Genomic DNA, 19,255 nt, shown 5'->3' with positions numbered 1-19,255 from the left:
GGTGGTCTGGGTTCAGATATGAAATGACAGGTCAACAGTTTAGATATGAAATGACTGCAGGTCAGTTACAGTTTAGTGGGCTGGGTTCAGATATGAATAGACTGGTAATAACAGGTCAATGTTACTGCCAGTTACTTTTAGTGGTCTGGGTTCAGATAAAATAAATGACTGCAGGTCAGTTACAGTTTAGTGGGCTGGGTTCAGATAAAAATGACTGCAGGTCAGTTACAGTTTAGAATAGTTACTTTGACTGAATTAGATCTGGGTTAACATAAAAAATGTTACTGCAGGTCAGTTACAGAATAGTGGCCTGGGTTAACATAAAACATGGCTGAATCAGAGAAGCGTGAGTGGGTCTTGACACAGACACATTGATGTTTGATGTTGCATGAGGGATAAGGCTGACTGTTACGCTACCAGCCATGTAATTACATGACGTTACACAACCATAAACTAGCTCAAGGGGAGAGCAATGCAACACAGAGCAATTCATATCACCGCCTGTCAGTCGCCCGATAGAAAAACATCTAGCGTCAAAGAGTTTCCCAACCAGGTGAATCTGACTGACGTCCTGGCAGCTCTGCTCGGGTGTTCAACGAGAGAATCTGTCAAGTACACTACTGTAGAGGGGCATGTGGGGATTGGATAGCCTGTGTGTGCGCTCTGTGTGTACCTAATGTAGTCTCCGCTGGGGTCAGTCCTCCGACCGAAGCCCACAGGACAGTAGCAGTGGAAGAACTGCTGGAAGAAGGAGCTGCAGGAGAGCCACAACCAGCTGCCTGCGTTCACACTCCAGTCTGCATCCAGGAGCAGCTCCTCAAACACCTGCAATACATCACATATAGAAATATAACGCTAATAAACCAGTCACCTGCTTGTCCAGAAGGGATACAGCTTTTGTCAAATTGAATCTGTGTAGTGGGCTGGGTTCAGATAGAAATGACTGTCAATACAGTTACTGTAGACTCTTCCCTAGCTAAGGAGAATTAGGTTAAGGTTAGTGGAGAATGGGTTCAGGTTAGGGAATTAGGTTAAGGTTAGGGGAATTAGGCTTGGGTTCAGATATGAAAATGACTTAAGGTTAGGGAATTAAGGTTAGTGGGCTGGGTTAGATAGGAAATGACTGCAGGTTAAGGTTAGGGGAATTAGGTTAAGGTTAGGAGAATTAGGTTAAGGTTAGGAGAATTAGGTTAAGGTTAGGAGAATTACGTTAAGGTTAGGAGAATTAGGTTAAGGTTAGGAGAATTAGGTTAAGGTTAGGGGAATTAGGTTAAGGTTAGGAGAATTAGGTTAGGAAAATGGTTAGCTAAAATGCAAAACATTTAAACTTTTGACGTCAATTTGACAAAAGCTGTATCCCATCTAGATATGACCCAGTCACCGAGGACTAAACCAATGCTCAAACACAAAAAAACGCACACACAGACAAACACACACACCTCTCCTCTACACATGTAACAAATAGAGATACAACATTATTAAAGTTAGAGTACTTAACTGAAACAATAACAAAGCGGTCACCAATCCTATTATTTGTTAAAAAATAATAGAAAAAGAGAGCTAGTTTGTATTGGACAAACTCAGGTAGGTCCCTCCCCGTTTGGTTCTGTTTGGTTCCTACTGAAGATACCCCAGTAATGAGCAGATAGAGATAGACTCTCAGATGAGGGTCTGGTTAGATGGTGAAATGAACCCTCCTCTGGGAGTCTTTGGGTGTGCAGGTCTTTGCTGCAGCCCTGCTCTAACACACAGCTAATCATCATCATTATTATCATCAAGGTCACCATGAGAAGCTGTAGTAGAATCAGGTGTTAGATTGGACTAAGAGCAGAAAACACACTTCTCCAGGAGAAGGTCTTGTCTCTTTGTCTCTATGTGTGTCTACAAAAACATACTGTAGGTTGATCATAAGGAAAAGTACATGAAGAAGCATCCACACCAACTTTATCTTCAGTGTTTGTGATCGAGGTGGCCAGGGAGCCTTGGCCGGCTGGTCACTATGCCAGGCCTGGATACACCCAGATCAGGTGACTCACCTTTCCTCCCGCCTCAGTCTCCCTGCCCCTCCACGCAGCAGGACCAAAGCAGTGAGTCTTAAAACCTGCCCGATCATTTTTGTTGTTGTCAAATTCCATTAAAAATCAAACCGATTTATCATCACTGGCAGACGATGATGAGAGATACCAACACACACACACACACACACACACACACACACACACACACACACACACACACACACACACACACACACACACACACACACACACACACACACACACACACACACACACACACACACACACACACACGTTCCTCACCTAGTTCATCGAGGGAGGGCACTCCGTAACGCTCATCATGATTGGCCGCGATACCTGTCTGGCAGCAGTCCATCTGTTGTCGGGTGACAGTGGGGAGGGGCTTCTTGGGCAGCTCCAGCCGGTGGACGACGATGGCCTGGAAGCGCTTGAAGGTCAGAGGGGGCATGTCGTTGTTCATCTCAATGATCCTAGAACAGAGAAACCACAGGTGTTCACGAACCAGGTCGTATTCATTAGTTACTGTACCAAATGGAAGAAAATGGACTGAAACAGGGAGGGACTACCTGAACTTTTCGTTGCAGAAGTTTTACTACAGTGTGCTACAATGAATATTAATGGGAGGTACTGCTTCATTGCTCTGAACTGCTGATGTAACTTTTTCAAAGCAAAGCCCTCGTCTGAATTAGATTTATTCCGATCCGTTTTTGCCTCTAATATTTTTTAACAAAAGGCCACATCCTGGATTCATAAGGAGGGGGACAGACCAGAGTCTGTTCCTGTAAGGAGGGGACAGACATGAACAAGGGGGACAGACAAGAGTCTGTTCCTGTAACAGGGGGACAGACCAGAGTCTGTTCCTGTAAGGAGGGGAACTGACAAGAGTCTGTTCCTGTAAGGAGGGGACAGACCAGAGTCTGTTCCTGTAAGTCTAGGGGGACTGACAAGAGTCTGTTCCTGTTCTGGAGGGGACAGACCAGAGTCTGTTCCTGTAAGGAGCAGACCAGAGATGTTCTGTAAGATGACAGACCAGAGTCTGTTCCTGTAAGGATGGTGACAACCAGACACTGTTCCTGTAAGGAGGGGGACTGACAGAGTCTGTTCCTGTAAGGAGGGGGACAGACCAGAGTCTGTTCTGTAAGGAGGGGGACCAGATCTGTTCATTATCAGGGGACAGACCAGAGTTCCTGTAAGGAGGGGGACAGACCAGAGTCTGTTCCTGTAAGGAGGGGGACTGACAAGAGTCTGTTCCTGTAAGGAGGGGACAGACCAGAGTCTGTTCCTGTAAGGAGGGGTGACTGACCAGAGTCTGTTCCTGTAAGGAGGGGGACAGACCAGAGTCTGTTCCTTAAGGAGGGGGACTGACAAGAGTCTGTTCCTGTAAGGAGGGGACAGACCAGAGTCTGTTCCTGTAAGGAGGGGGACAGACAGAGACTGTTCCTGTAAGGAGACAGACCAGAGTCTGTTCCTGTAAGGAGGGGGACAGAAGGAGGGGGACTGACAGAGTCTGTTCCTGTAAGGGACCAAAGGGGAAAACAGACCGAGAGTCTGTTCCTGTAGGAGGGGACAGACAGAGTCTGTTCCTGTAAGGACACACCAGAGTCTGTTCCTGTAAGGAGGGGGACTGAGTCTGTTCCTGTAGAGTCTGGCACAGACCAGAGTCTGTTCCTGTAAGGAGGGGGACAGACCAGAGTCTGTTCCTGTAAGGAGGGGGACTGACCAGAGTCTGTTCCTGTAAGGAGACAGACCAGAGTCTGTTCCTGTAAGGAGGGGGACAGACCAGAGTCTGTTCCTGTAAGGAGGGGGACAGACCAGAGTCTGTTCCTGTAACCAGGGGGACTGACATTAGTCTGTTCCTGTAAGGAGGGGGACAGACCAGAGTCTGACCTGTAAGGAGGGGACTGACAGAGTCTGTTCCTGTAAGGAGGGGGACTGACAGAGTCTGTTCCTGTAAGGGGGGGACTGACCAGAGTCTGTTCCTGTAAGGAGGGGGACTGACCAGAGTCTGTTCCTGTAAGGAGGGGGACAGACCAGAGTCTGTTTCTGTAAGGGACAGACCAGAGTCTGTTCCTGTAAGGAGGGGGACAGACCAGAGTATGTTTTGTAAGGAGGGGGACTGACAAGAGTCTGTTCCTGTAAGGAGGGGGACAGACCAGAGTCTGTTCCTGTAAGGAGGGGGACAGACCAGAGTCTGTTCCTGTAAGGAGGGGGACAGACCAGAGTCTGTTCCTGTAAGGAGGGGGACAGACCAGAGTCTGTTAGTGTAAGGAGGGGGACAGACCAGAGTCTGTTCCTGTAAGGAGGGGGACAGACCAGAGTCTGTTCCTGTAAGGAGGGGGACAGACCAGAGACTGTTCCTGTAAGGAAGGGGACAGACCAGAGTCTGTTCCTGTAAGGAAGGGGACAGACCAGAGTCTGTTCCTGTAAGGAGGGGGACAGACCAGAGTCTGTTCCTGTAAGGAGGGGGACAGACCAGAGACTGTTCCTGTAAGGAGGGGGACAGACCAGAGTATGTTTCTGTAAGGAGGGGGACAGACCAGAGTCTGTTAGTGTAAGGAGGGGGACAGACCAGAGTCTGTTCCTGTAAGGAGGGGGACAGACCAGAGTCTGTTCCTGTAAGGAGGGGGACAGACCAGAGACTGTTCCTGTAAGGAAGGGGACAGACCAGAGTCTGTTCCTGTAAGGAAGGGGACAGACCAGAGTCTGTTCCTGTAAGGAAGGGGGACAGACCAGAGTCTATTCCTGTAAGGAGGGGGACAGACCAGAGTCTGTTTCTGTAAGGAAGGGGACAGACCAGAAACTGTTCCTGTAAGGAAGGGGACAGACCAGAGTCTGTTCCTGTAAGGAAGGGGACAGACCAGAGTCTGTTCCTGTAAGGAAGGGGACAGACCAGAGTCTGTTCCTGTAAGGAAGGGGACAGACCAGAGTCTATTCCTGTAAGGAGGGGAACAGACCAGAGTCTGTTCCAGTCTCCCCCAAAATGTACACCTACTCATTCCAGGGTTCTTCTTTATTTTTTACTATTTTCTACATTGTAGAATAATAATGAATACATCAAACTATGTATTCATGTAGTACCCAAAGAAAGTGTTAAACAAATCAACATATATTTTAGATTCTTCAAAGTAGCCACCCTTTGCGTTGATGACAGCTTTGCACGCTCTTGGCATTCTCTCAACCAGCTTCACCTGGAATGCTTTTCCAACAGTCTTGAAGGAGTTCCCACATATGCCGAGCACTTGTTGACTGCTTTCCCTTCACTCTGCGGTCCGACTCATCCCAAACCATCTCAATTGGGTTGAGGTCGGGTGATTGTGGGGGTCAGGTCATCTGATGCAGCACTCCATCACTCTCCTTCTTGGTAAAATAGCCCTTACAAAGCCTGGAGTTGGGTTGGGTTATTGTCCTGTTGAAAAACAAATGATAGTCCCACTAAGCGCAAACCAGATGGGATGGCGTACCGCTGCAGAATGCTGTGGTAGCCACACTAGTGTGTCATGAATTCTAAATAAATCACCAACAGTGTCACCAGCAAAGCACCCCCACATCATCACACCTCCTCCTCCATGCTTCACGGTGAGAACCACACATGCGGAGATCATCCGTTCACCTACTCGGTGTCTCACAAAGACACGGCGAATGGAACCAAAAATCTCAAATTTGGACTCCTCAGACCAAAGGACAGATTTCCACCCGTCTAATGTCCATTGCTCATGTTTCTTTGACCAAGCACGTCTCTTCTTATTATTGGTGTCCTTTAGTAGTGGTTTCTTTGCAGAAATTCAACCATGAAGGCCTGATTCACACAGGCTCCAATGAACAGAGACTGTTGAGATGTGTCTGTTACTTGAACTCCATGAAGCATTTATTTGGACTGAAATCTGAGGTGCAGTTAACTATAATAAACGTATCCTCTGCAGCAGAGGTAACTCTGGGTCTTCCATTCCTGTGGCGTTCCTCATGAGAGACAGTTTCATCATAGCGCTTGATGCTTTTTGCGACTGCAATTGAAGAAACTTTCTTGAAATTTTCCAGATTGACTGACTGACCTTCATGTCTTAAAGTAATGGACTGTAGTTTCTCTTTGCTTATTTGAGCTGTTCTTGCCATAATATGGAATTAGTCTTTTACCAAATAGGGACATCTTCTGTATACCACCACTACCTTGTCACAACACAACTGATAGGCTCACATGCATTAAAGGAGGAAAGAAATTCCACAAATGAACTTTTAACAAGGCACACCTGTGAATTGAAATGCATTCCAGGTGACTACCTGGTTGAGCTGGTTGACAGGATTCCAAGAGTTTGCAAAGCTGTCATCAAGGCAAAGGGTGGTTACTTGGAAGGGTTAGTTGATTTGTTTAACACTTCTCTGGTTACTACATGATACCATGTGTTATTTCATAGCTTGGATGTCTACACAATTATTCTACAATGTAGAAAATAGTAAAAAATAAAGAAAAACCCTGGAATGAGTACTGGTACTGTAGATAAACAGTCATTTTAAGAGTATTTCCTGGCATCTGGCATCTCAGCCCCTGGAAACATCTTCATTCCTTCACAGAGCCACAATGGCAGCCAAGGGTTATAATGAAACACAGAGGGAACCTTTTGTAAACAGACAGTCCTGTTCTGAGGACAGGAAGTTTGGGGGAGGGAATCAAGCGTGCACACAGACACACACACAGGAGAGGGAAACGTTTTGAACCAATTTGTTGTTTACCTCAGTACAACAGATGCAGCATGTGCTGTGCCAGCGTGTAATCACAGTTAATACCCAAGTCTGCATCACTGAAGGTCACAGTTTAATTAGCCCAGCGGCACGGCTGCAGTAGCAGACTAGCATTTACAAGTCAACATAATTCAGGACATTCAGATTACTAATGTGCCTGGGACATCTAAAAAGCTTACCAAGGAAATGTAATCCTGGTAAACTATTGTAGGTGTTTTGGGGGGACTCGGATGGCTTGTAGGCTTTCTGCAAGGTACGTGATGAATGACTGATGTTCTGGGACGCGAGCAGGAAAAAAACACTTTTGAAAAACGACAGTTTGAGCAGTGTGTATTTATGAGAGCCTTTGCATGGTCAATCAGACGTCTTCAATGGCTGTGCAGCATTTACTGTGATATGGCCTCTGCAGAAGTCAGGGCATTCATACTTCTTGGGCATTGCTGAGCAGCGCAGAGCTGTCGTAAAGGATGTTGTCAAGGAAGTGAGTTTGTGTTAAAACAGGACCTGCCACCCTCGCCTACCGTCAACCAATCATGTCAATGCGGAGCTTTACAGGAGCTCTCTACATTGTTACAACATTTGGGAGGTGTACGGCATGTAGTATGGAACTAGATTGGGCCTTTTCATGCCTCCGTAGGCTCCACCATTGTGTCAAACGATCCATAGTACGGCGCCTCTGACCACATTTTCAGATCGAGCATAAATTGGCTCTTAAGAACTCCAAACCTTGTCCTTTATAACGGTTATAGACTGTGTTTAATATAATGGAGGAGGGAGGGTCAACCTTTACTGCCTCAGCCCTTATACAACAGTATCAGTAATGCAGACTGGCTCAACTCCTCCCTTCTCCATTATATTAAACACAGTCTATAAATGAGAAGCTTTGGAGTTCTTAAGAGCCAATTTATGCTCGATCTAAAGAGAGAGAGCGAAAGACTCAAATGCAGAGAAAGAGAGAGAGCAAAGGAAGTCATCAGATATACAGAGCAGAGAATAGCTCAGACTAAACCAATCTTTTTCAGAAGTCCTACTGCAGTAAGAAAAACAGACTGAAAGATATTGTGCTGTAGACAGATAGAGCAGGAACACTGGGCACCACTCTAACAGAGACGCCTTGGCTGGCGCTAGGCAGGCACATGCTGTCCACCATGGCTGACTGCTGCAAATATATTTAGATTTGTTTAAAACAAAAATGGTTACTACATGATTCCATATGTGTTATTTCATAGTTTTGATTTCTTCACTATTATTATACAATGTAGAAAATAGTATTTTTTTTATATAAAGAAAAACCCTGGAATGAGTAGGTGTGTCCAAACTTTTGACTAGTACTGTAGGTAGCATTAGCTAGCACTCGTTACATTATAGCTAGTTACTTTAAAATGTATTATATTAAAACAAATCCTCTACATACAACACCCCATAATGAAAGTGAAAACAAATTACTAGACATTTTTGCAAATTTATAAAAATGTAAATACAGAAATACCTTATTGACATAAGTATTCAGACCCTTTGCAATGAGACTTGAAATTGAGCCAGGTGCATTCTGTTTCCATTGATCATCCTTGGAGATGTTTCTACAACTTGATTGGAGTTCACCTGTGGTAAATTCAATAGATTGGACATGATTTGGAAAGGCACATACCTGTCTATACAAGGTCATAGAGTTGAAAGTGCATGTCAGAGCAAAAACCACACCATGAGGTCGAAGGAATTATCCGTAGAGCTCCAAGACAGGATTGTGTCGAGGCACAGATGGAAAATGGAAGAAGTTTGGAACCACGAAGACTCTTCCTAGAGCTGGCCGCCCGGCCAAACTGAGCAATTGGAGGAGAAGGGCCTTCGTCAAGGAGGTGACCAAGAACCCAATGGTCACTCTGACAGAGCTCTAGAGTTCCTCGGTGGAGATGGGAGAACCTTCCAGAAGGACAACCATCTATGCAGCACTCCACCAATCAAAGGCTCATGACAGCCCACTTGGAGTTTGCCAAAGGGCACCTAAAGACTCTCAGACCATGAGAAACAAGATTCTCTGGTCTGATGAAACCAAGATTGAACTCTTTGGCCTGAATCATAACGTCTGGAGGAAACCGGGCACCATCTATACAGTGAAGCATGGTGGTGGTGGTAGCACCATGCTGTGGGGAGACGAGTCAGGATTGAGGCAAATATGAACGGAGAAAAGTACAGAGAGATCCTTAACGAAAACCTGCTCTAGACCGCTCAGAACCTCAGACTGGGGCGAAGGTTTACCTTCCAACAGGACAACTACCCTAAGCACACATCCAAGACAACCCAGGAGTGGCTTTGGGACAAGTCTCTGAATGTCCTTGAGTGGCCAAGCCAGAGCCCGGACTTGAAGCCTATCTATCATCTCGAGAGACCTGAAAATAGCTGTGCAGCGACGCTCCCCATCCAACCTGACAGAGATTGAGAGGATCTGCAGAGAAGAATAGGAGAAACTCCCAGAATACAGGTCTGCCATGCTTGTTGCATCATTCCCAAGAAGACTTGAGGCTGTAATCGCTGCAAAAAGTGCTTCAACAAAGTGCTGAGTAAAGGGTCTGAATACTTATGTAAATGTGATATTTCCGTTTCTAAAACCTGTTTTTGCTTTGTCATTATGGGGAATTGTCTGTAGATTGATGTGGGAAAAAAAATATGTAATCTATTTTAGAATAAGGCTGTAACACAACAAAATGTGGAAAAAGTCAAGGGGTCTGAATGCTTTCCCAATGCACTGTAACTATCGATTTCTTCCCCATCACCATTTCCTATAGTACTCTTCCTACTCGCACTTCCTCCTCTTCCTCGCTCTTCCTTCTCTCCACCAGACCCACTATCAGCCTGAATCTCCCCTCATCACCAGACACACTATCAGCCTGAATCTCCTCCCCTCATCACCAGACCCACTATCAGCCTGAATCTCCCCTCATCACCAGACCCACTATCAGTCTGAATCTCCCATCATCACCATAAACACTATCAGCCTGAATCTCCTCTCATCACCAGACACACTATCAGCCTGAATCTCCCCTCATCACCAGACCCACTATCAGCCTGAATCTCCCCTCATCACCAGACCCACTATCAGCCTGAATCTCCTCTCATCACCAGACACACTATCAGCCTGAATCTCCCCTCATCACCAGACACACTATCAGCCTGAATCTCCCCTCATCACCAGACCCACTATCAGCCTGAATCTCCCCTCATCACCAGACACACTATCAGCCTGAATCTCCCCTCATCACCAGACCCACTATCAGCCTGAATCTCCCCTCATCACCAGACACACTATCAGCCTGAATCTCCTCTCATCACCAGACACACTATCAGCCTGAATCTCCCCTCATCACCAGACACACTATCAGCCTGAATCTCCTCTCATCACCAGACACACTATCAGTCTGAATCTCCCCTCATCACCAGACACACTATCAGCCTGAATCACAACCACTGGAGACACTGGAGGCAACAGAGATGTCAATACAAAAGACTTGCCTGCAATTCAAATCAGATCAAATCAAATCACATCAAATGTATTTATAAAGCCCTTCGTACATCAGCTGATATCTCAAAGTGCTGTAGAGAAACCCAGCCTAAAACCCCAAACAGCAAGCAATGCAGGTGTAGAAGCACGGTGGCTAGGAAAAACTCCCTAGAAAGGCCAAAACCTAGGAAGAAACCTAGAGAGGAACCAGGCTATGTGGGATGGCCAGTCCTCTTCTGGCTGTGCCGGGTGGAGATTATAACAGAACATTCAGACCTTGTCAGCTTGTATTGCATCCATCTTTTCTCAGTAGAAGGAAACGCGATACCAGCAGATAGAGAGCCAGGAAATGATGCAGTGAGGAGCACAGCTGTGCAAAACTGTCAGTCACTCAATTAGGCCAACTGTTACTTCTATAAACTCCATCCCAAAGAATTGAACAGAGTGAATAAGACATATTAAGGCCATTTCTATCCCTGTAGTTCTCTGTTTTTGGCTTGGATAAATGCTGAAGCGATATTAGTTAATTCTGTCCTGCATTTCAAAGTGCCAGACCAATAATTCATATTGATCTGTGTTTATAAACATCAACAACAAAATGGCAGACCTCGTTGGAGGCAAACACCACTACAGACAAACAGTCAACTAATATCAGATGAGAGCAGCCCCTCAGACAGCACGGGTGGATTACGTTGCTCCTATACACTGATCTGAGGTCAGTCTAGCATTCCCCTCCAAATGGTTACAGTTTAGTTGTGGGGATGGTAATCTGATCCTAGACCTGTGTCTAATGGGGAACTTTAACCCAGAGCTCTGCCACTAAGCTGGTGGTGTGGTGCTAAGTGGTGTCATGAGGAGATAAAATTAACTCTGACCTGGCCAGTTTGTAGAGTGTGTGGGAATTTCTGACGCGGGTCTCCACGCCAAACTCTTGTGCCATCTTCAGGATGGTGGCGTCGCGCTCCGTCCCATAGGGCTCTGAGTCACACTCGAAGGTCAGCCGGGTGACATTCCACTCATGGAGGGGCAAAGCGGGGGTCATTTTGATGGTGGGGTAGAGTGTGGTCTTAGATCAGGTGTTTTCTGTAATGACCTTAGTGATCACTGTTTTACAGCCTGTGTTCGTAATGGCTGCTCAGTGAAACGACCTGTCCTGATTTGTCATAGACTCTTGCTAAAACTTTAATGAGCAAGCCTTCCTTCATGAACTGGCCTCTCTGTAAACTGGTATAGAATCAGCTGGATACCCTTTGTTGAAGATGCTTGGACCTTCCTTTTTGATATTTTCAGTGGTATTGATAACAGACACGCCCCCATGAAGAAAATGAGAGTTAAAAACAGGTTCAGCTCCTGGTTCGACTCTGATCTTGCAGAGTTACTCCACCTCAAGAATTGCATTTTGCAAAAGGCTCGGCACATGCATACTCAAGCTGACTGGCTCTCGTTCAGGCAAATTAGAAATAAGTGCATTCAAGCTATCCAGAAGGCCAAAGTTAGTTACTTTAAGGAGCAGTTCTCTCTCTGTGGGTCTAACCCCAAGAAATTCTGGAAAACTGTTAAAGACCTGGAGAATAAACCCTCCTCATCACAGCTGTCCATGACCCTTAATGTTGATGATGTGGTTGTTACTGACAAGAAGCACATGGCTGAGCTCTTTAATCACCACTTCATTAAGTCAGGATTCCTATTTGACTCAGCCATGCCTCCTTGCCCGTCTAACATTTCCTCATCTCCCACCCCTTCTAATGCGACTATCCCCGATGCTTCTCCCTCTTTTCCCCTGCCCCGCTACAAACTTTCCCCCTGCAGGCAGTCACTGAGTCCGAGGTGCTAAAGGAGCTACTTAAACTTGACCCCCAAAAAACATCTGGGTCAGATGGTTTAGACCCTTTCTTCTTTAGGGTTGCTGCCCCTATCATCATCAAGCCTGTCTCTCCTTTCTGGGGAGGTTCCCATTGCTTGGAAGGCAGCCACAGTTTGTCCTTTATTTAAGCGGGGAGATCAAGTTGATCCTAACTGTTATAGGCCTATTTCTATTTTGCCCTGTTCAACAAAAGTGTTGGAGAAACTTGTCAATAATCAACTGACTGGCTTTCTTGATGTCTATAGGTATGCAATCTGGTTTCCACTCAGGTTATGGATGTGTCACTGCAAACTTAAAGGTCCTCAATGATGTCAACATTGCCCTTGATACTAAGCAATATTGTGCTGCTATTTTTATTGACTTGGCCAAAGCTTTTGATACGGTAGACCATTCCATTCTTGTGGGCAGGCTAAGGAGTATTGGTGTCTTTGATGGGTCTTTGGCCTGGTTTTCTAACTACCTCTCTCAAAGAGTGCAGTGTATAAAGTCAGAAAATCTGCTGTCTCAGCCACTGCCTGTCATCAAGGGAGTACCCCAAGGCTCAATCCTAGGCCCCACGCTCTTCTCAATTTACATCAACAACATAGCTCAGGCAGTAGGAAGCTCTCTCATCCATTTATATGCAGATGACACAGTCTTATTCTCAGCTGGCCCCTCCCCAGATGTTGTGCTAAATGCTCTACAACAAAGCTTTCTTAGTGTCGAACAAGCTTTCTCTTCGCTTAACCTTGTTCTGAACACCTCCAAAACAAAGGTCATGTGGTTTGGTAAGAAGAATGCCCCTCTTCCCACAGGTGTTATTACTACCTGTGAGGGTTTAGAGCAGGTAGTCACCTCATACAAGTACTTTCAGAGTATGGCTTGACGGTGCACTGTCCTTCTCTCAGCACATATCAATGCTGCACGCTAAAGTTAAATATATACCTTTTTTCCTCTATCGAATTCACTCCCATTTCACCCCAGCTGTCAAACTAACCCTGATTCAGATGACCATCCTACCCATGCTAGATTACGGAGACATCATTTATAGATTGGCAGGTATGGGTGCTCTCGAGCGCCTAGACGTTCTTTAACATTCGGCCATCAGGTTTGCTAGAACAGTATCTAAGACTAGTGGTGACTGTTTTAAGAGTCTGATGGCCTGGAGCTAGAAGCTGTTAAACAGTCTCTCGGTCCCAGCTTTGATGTACCCGCACACAACTGTAATGAAGTGTAGTGTAGTGTGTGTGTGTGTGTGTGTGTGTGTGTGTGTGTGTGTGTGTGTGTGTGTGTGTGTGTGTGTGTGTGTGTGTGTGTGTGTGTGTGTGTGTGTGTGTGTGTGTGTGTGTGTGTGTGTGTGTGTGCGCTCTGTACACGACCGAGGCAGTTACTGCTCTTGCATAATTCATGCCCTTTCAAAAACAGGTACCGGAATATTTTATGCAAATATGTGTCTGAATAAAATGCTGAAAAAACCCCCACCTAGACTAGGAGGAGCATCGCCAACATTTATCCATTAACTATTGAGTCAGAACCCCGATCCGGACTACTGCAACAGTGGTGTCTGTCTGGGTGTTACCAGGTAGCGGTTCACAGAAGACATGCACAAACACAACTGCCTTGTAGTTCAACTCATTTGGACTGACATGGTTGTGTATCATATGAACACTAATGGCGTTGCCTCGGTGCACAGTGAGGGCAAGAAAGTGTACATGACTTACGGCAGGCAGCCTGTGCCTTTTATTTAGAGTTTAATACCATTGCATCTGGGTATCATAAGCAATCTGACATATTGAAGTGGTGTGTGAACTGATTGCCAAAGCAGTTAGAGAGGCTATAGCTCAGCGAGCAAGTGCAGCGCTGCGAATGAGACAAAGGGCGATGTGGAGATCTGTGTATGTGTCTGTCTGAGTGCTTTTCAGCCTATCTACACATACCACATTTGTCATCCTAGCTGATTTGGTCATTCATTTGACATTTCCTCTCCTTGAAAAGTAATGGAAAGACATCTGTGTGCTGGCCTCGTACTACGAATAGCCTCGAATTTAGTGTCCGCAGGCTTGTGTCGAGGTCCTCCAAGGCTTCCAGTAGAAATCTGCATGAGAAGGATAAGGTGACAGATGTGAACTTAACAGAAGTGTAGTTCTTATCAGTATGAGAGTTTGTTTCCTCCTTACCAACGGATATGTTATGTTCTTCTGTACAGTTAGAATGTTAAGCAACATGTAGAGGAATGACCTAACATGACATGGGCTAACTCTGCTAACTCGTGTCTATTTTCAAAGGATAAAGCTAGGAACATTATCAACTTCATAGTTAAGAACACTATAATAATATAGAAGAGAAGGAAACATATTCTACATGAACCAGTATCACTCCCTAAAAACACAACCTTATGGAACAACTCTTGGATAGCTTTTCAGAATTCACTGATAAATTGGTCCACATGGAAAACTAAAGGCATAGAAAACATAACCTGGTAACAGGAAATGCATGTATTTCCATGAGCGAATTCAAAAGTAATTTTGGACTGACCAATGCAGATAGTTTCAAATACATGCAACTTACATATCACAAAATGTTGATTTGATCCGAGCAAGCTTGGGGAAATCTTATTTGAGTCAGAAAAGGATGTTCATATTATAGGTAAGCCTTACAGAGAGCATATCCAACTGACTATCTCTTAGAAAAAATATAAACTATTGGAACCAAGATTTAAAAACAACTGATGTTGGCACAAGATGGAGGGACAGTTGAAGCACAACTAGTTAAACAAAATGTAACAAAACTGTAGGCTTCATCCAATATAAACAAATGTATAGAATGTATTAAACAAGAAACAAAATTGACACATTCTACAGCACAAGGGCAGTGTCATGCCTTAAAGCTAACAGTGATTCAATAACGCATGTGTTCTGGGAATGCTATAGTCCAAGAATTATGGGCGGAGCTACAAGAATGTCTGTCACAATTATTACAATGTAAAGTGATGTTTCATCCACCTGTCTGCATATTTCAATGACATGTGGGAGTGTAGTGAGATAATCATCCAGCCAGTTGGGTCTCTCCTCATCTTGACATGTGGGAGTGTAGTGAGATAATCATCCAGCCAGTTGGGTCTCTTCTCATCTTGACATGTGGGAGTGTAGTGAGATAATCATCCAGCCAGTTGGGTCTCTTCTCATCTTGACATGTGGGAGTGTAGTGAGATAATCATCCAGCCAGTTGGGTCTCTTCTCATCTTGACATGTGGGAGTGTAGTGAGATAATCATCCAGCCAGTTGGGTCTCTTCTCATCTTGACATGTGGGAGTGTAGTGAGATAATCATCCAGCCAGTTGGGTCTCTTCTCATCTTGACATGTGGGAGTGTAGTGAGATAATCATCCAGCCAGTTGGGTCTCTTCTCATCTTGACATGTGGGAGTGTAGTGAGATAATCATCCAGCCAGTTGGGTCTCTTCTCATCTTGACATGTGGGAGTGTAGTGAGATAATCATCCAGCCAGTTGGGTCTCTCCTCATCTTGACATGTGGGAGTGTAGTGAGATAATCATCCAGCCAGTTGGGTCTCTTCTCATCTTGACATGTGGGAGTGTAGTGAGATAATCATCCAGCCAGTTGGGTCTCTCCTCATCTTGACATGTGGGAGCCAGTTGGGTATCTTGACATGAGATAATCATCCAGCCAGTTGGGTCTCTTTGACTTCTCATCATTGGGTCTCTTTCTCATCTTGACATGCTGGGAGTGTAGTGAGATAATCATCCAGCCAGTTGGACATGTGGGAGTGTAGTGAGATAATCATCCAGCCAGTTGGGTCTCTTCTCATCTTGACATGTGGGAGTGTAGTGAGATAATCATCCAGCCAGTTGGGTCTCTTCTCATCTTGACATGTGGGAGTGTAGTGAGATAATCATCCAGCCAGTTGGGTCTCTTCTCATCTTGACATGTGGGAGTGTAGTGAGATAATCATCCAGCCAGTTGGGTCTCTTCCTCATCTTGACATGTGGGAGTGTAGTGAGATAATCATCCAGCCAGTTGGGTCTCTTCTCATCTTGACATGTGGGAGTGTAGTGAGATAATCATCCAGCCAGTTGGGTCTCTTCTCATCTTGACATGTGGGAGTAGTCCAGCCAGTGATCTTGATGTGGGAGTGTAGTGAGTTAATCATCCAGCCAGTTGGGTCTCTTCTCATCTTGACATGTGGGAGTGTAGTGAGATAATCATCCAGCCAGTTGGGTCTCTTCTCATCTTGACATGTGGGATGTGGGAGTGTAGTGAGATAATCATCCAGCCAGTTGGGTCTCTTCTCATCTTGACATGTGGGAGTGTAGTGAGATAATCATCCAGCCAGTTGGGTCTCTTCTCATCTTGACATGTGGGAGTGTAGTGAGATAATCATCCAGCCAGTTGGGTCTCTTCCTCATCTTGACATGTGGGAGTGTAGTGAGATAATCATCCAGCCAGTTGGGTCTCTTCTCATCTTGACATGTGGGAGATAATCATCCAGTATCTTGTGAGATAATCATCCAGCCAGTTGGGTCTCTTCATCTTGACATGTGGGAGTGTAGTGAGATAATCCAGCCAGTTGGGTCTCATCTTGACATGTGGGAGTGTAGTGAGATAATCATCCAGCCAGTTGGGTCTCTTCTCATCTTGACATGCCAGTGGGATCTTGTGTAGTGAGATAATCATCCAGCCAGTTGGGTCTCTTCTCATCTTGACATGTGGGAGTGTAGTGAGATAATCATCCAGCCAGTTGGGTCTCTTCTCATCTTGACATGTGGGAGTGTAGTGAGATAATCATCCAGCCAGTTGGGTCTCTTCTCATCTTGACATGTGGGAGTGTAGTGAGATAATCATCCAGCCAGTTGGGTCTCTTCTCATCTTGACATGTGAGTGAGATAATCATCCAGCCAGTTGGGAGTGTGGGAGTGAGATAATCATCCAGCCAGTTGGGTCTCTCCTCATCTTGTCATGTGGGAGTGTAGTGAGATAATCATCCAGCCAGTTGGGTCTCTTCTCATCTTGATAAAAACATATAATAAAAGCTTGGAAATCAATTAATCCGCCACCATTAACAGAATGGAAAAAATGTCATGATTTATTATTAAATTAGAGTGGACGACCGAGAAAACCAAACCGGTACAATTGAATGCCATGTGGCAAACAATAACGCAGGCACTAGGGACGGGGCGTGAGCAGAGATGTAGTGGTTGGTTGGGTGCATCTGTACATTCTTGTTCCTATGTTTGTATTTGGTGTGAAAATGTAAATGAAAAGTAGTACTGGTTCTCGTTTAACTTGCTTTAGTGATAACGGATGATCATACAGGCCTGATAGTTCACAGCCGTTCTAGTAATGACTTCATTCTTATGAACAAGTAGGAATCTCACAATATAATTTAGTCTAATCAACTACAGTGGTCAAATCATTAACCATTACTGGCTTGGAGAGAATGGATATTTCCCAAGGGCACAACTTTCACCCCCAGCACAGTTTTATAATTGGAATGTGAACCAATTAAGGCCAACAGAGTGCTTTAGGACCATGCTGATGCCTCTGAGAGGTCGGGTGGGCTGTTTGGAGACACTGGACTCCACAGAGCGGCTGACAGGCTGTGTGAAGGAAAAGCTTCTGGAAGGCTGGCTGGGACAGCACCGTAGAGATGAGCATAGCAGTGTACGCGTTGTGCTCTTTCACAGAGTTTTAAAATCAATAGAAACGGTCTACTTTAGTTGTGTGATATAGCTGACATGGTAACTGCTGTTTAACTAAAACAGAACATAACCTAAACTAGTGTTTATTCACAGTGCTGAGCTAGTATTGTAATTGACATGTAAGGTTAGCTAATATTTCATCCCATCTCGACTGAAGTGAATGAATAAACTACGCTAGTGAGTAACTACCACAGCCAGGTCAGCGCCAGCCTCTAGTTATCTGTCAGTTAGCGATATGAGGTGGCTATTATTACTAATATTTGACAGCAGTAGTTTGTATGGACATGTTTTGTAGCCTTTGTTTTGTCACCTTTCAGAAGTAAATTAACTTGGCAAGCTTTCACCAGGTTGATGTACTGCTAGAGAGAGCTGGCCAAAATTTGGCTTACATGATCTATTATTTTTTGACAATCAAACTAGATCTGAATCAAACGATGAAACCATCGGCCAATCGATTGAAGATTGATATTCTGACATTGATATTTTCAGTGCAATGTGAGTTGTATTAGTCAGGATGTCAAAGTAACGTTATTGATCTGTCAGTTTCCCTAGCTAATTCCCTACTTTTCCCACACGGGCACAGTAATAAAACAGCTTCTGACGTTACAGGCTTCACTGTCATGGTGCACAGTAGAGGTTTGGGCGAAATGAAGAATCCCGCTGGTTTTCTGTCCAACTCCCAGCCGCTACCCCTAGAACTGGTCCCAAACCAAACCGCAGTCCCATAATGTTATTTTAAGCGTATGTGACGCAGCTCACTTGCCAGTCATGGTCCCAGCAATTTTGCAACCTATATAGGTCATATCAAAATGCGCCAAAATAACTTAAGAAATAGGTTCAATTACCAGAGATTCTCACGTGGCCCTTACATTGTATTACTGTGTATTACTGGGCTATTACAGCCAATATACTAGATGTAGATTGAAGAGAGCAGAGACGCAGACCACTTGCACTTTCTGTTTTATAGCCTACATTTTAACAGTGGGAAGACGGAGAAATATGGGTGATCAATATTTAGGGCTATTTCTAGGCAATGTAGTAAACTATAACCTAATCATAGGCCTATTTAGGAAGTACATTTCCTTGTAAAGATAACTGTCCCGTGCTTCTCCGTCCAGTCTACTCTATTTAATTGAGACCACATGTGCACCTGATCTGGCAGGTATGGCTACTGAACTGGAGGCAGCCAGAATGAGGACAGCGACACCTGCTACGTTTTGCAGAGTCCTATATGATACAGCCTACCCTTTAGCAGTACGATTTACAGGCATATACATGGGTAATCCATATTTATTGAAAGGGAAAAGGCGCAGTTGAACTCTTATGCCAAACTTGGAGAGGTAGGTTACTGAATTTGAAGCAGCGAATTCTGAGTGAATAATGCGAAGACTATGTGATTTTAATACAATAGGTAGGCTAACGCATAC

The 19,255-nt window shown here is 44.9% G+C and overlaps 1 protein-coding gene across 1 annotated transcript; it reads right to left on the bottom strand.

Annotated features, from left to right (window-relative positions):
- Positions 1-494: 494 nt before the first annotated feature.
- On the bottom strand, positions 495-18,598 carry LOC127921900 (cryptochrome-2-like). Its single transcript, XM_052505467.1, has 7 exons — positions 18,588-18,598; positions 14,099-14,207; positions 11,145-11,287; positions 2,322-2,509; positions 2,019-2,101; positions 674-825; positions 495-501 (listed from the first exon to the last, which is right to left on the bottom strand). Exons 1-7 carry the CDS (start codon positions 18,596-18,598, stop codon positions 495-497), a joined length of 693 nt encoding a protein of 230 aa, XP_052361427.1.
- Positions 18,599-19,255: the final 657 nt, after the last annotated feature.

This window comes from Oncorhynchus keta, unplaced genomic scaffold (genome assembly GCF_023373465.1).
Source record: "Oncorhynchus keta strain PuntledgeMale-10-30-2019 unplaced genomic scaffold, Oket_V2 Un_contig_2394_pilon_pilon, whole genome shotgun sequence".
Classification (NCBI taxonomy): domain Eukaryota; kingdom Metazoa; phylum Chordata; class Actinopteri; order Salmoniformes; family Salmonidae; genus Oncorhynchus; species Oncorhynchus keta.
The sequence above is the reverse complement of the archived record's forward strand: the minus strand, read 5'-3'. Positions and strand labels throughout refer to the sequence as shown.

Excerpts from the sequence above, each read along its gene's own strand:
- LOC127921900 (XM_052505467.1), bottom strand. Across the intron at positions 11,288-14,098 it reads TCTTTCCATTACTTTTCAAG|GAGTGGAATGTCACCCGGCT; the intron begins GAGAGGAAATGT and ends TTGCCCCTCCAT. Across the intron at positions 2,102-2,321 it reads GCCCTCCCTCGATGAACTAG|GTTTTAAGACTCACTGCTTT; the intron begins GTGAGGAACGTG and ends ATGATCGGGCAG.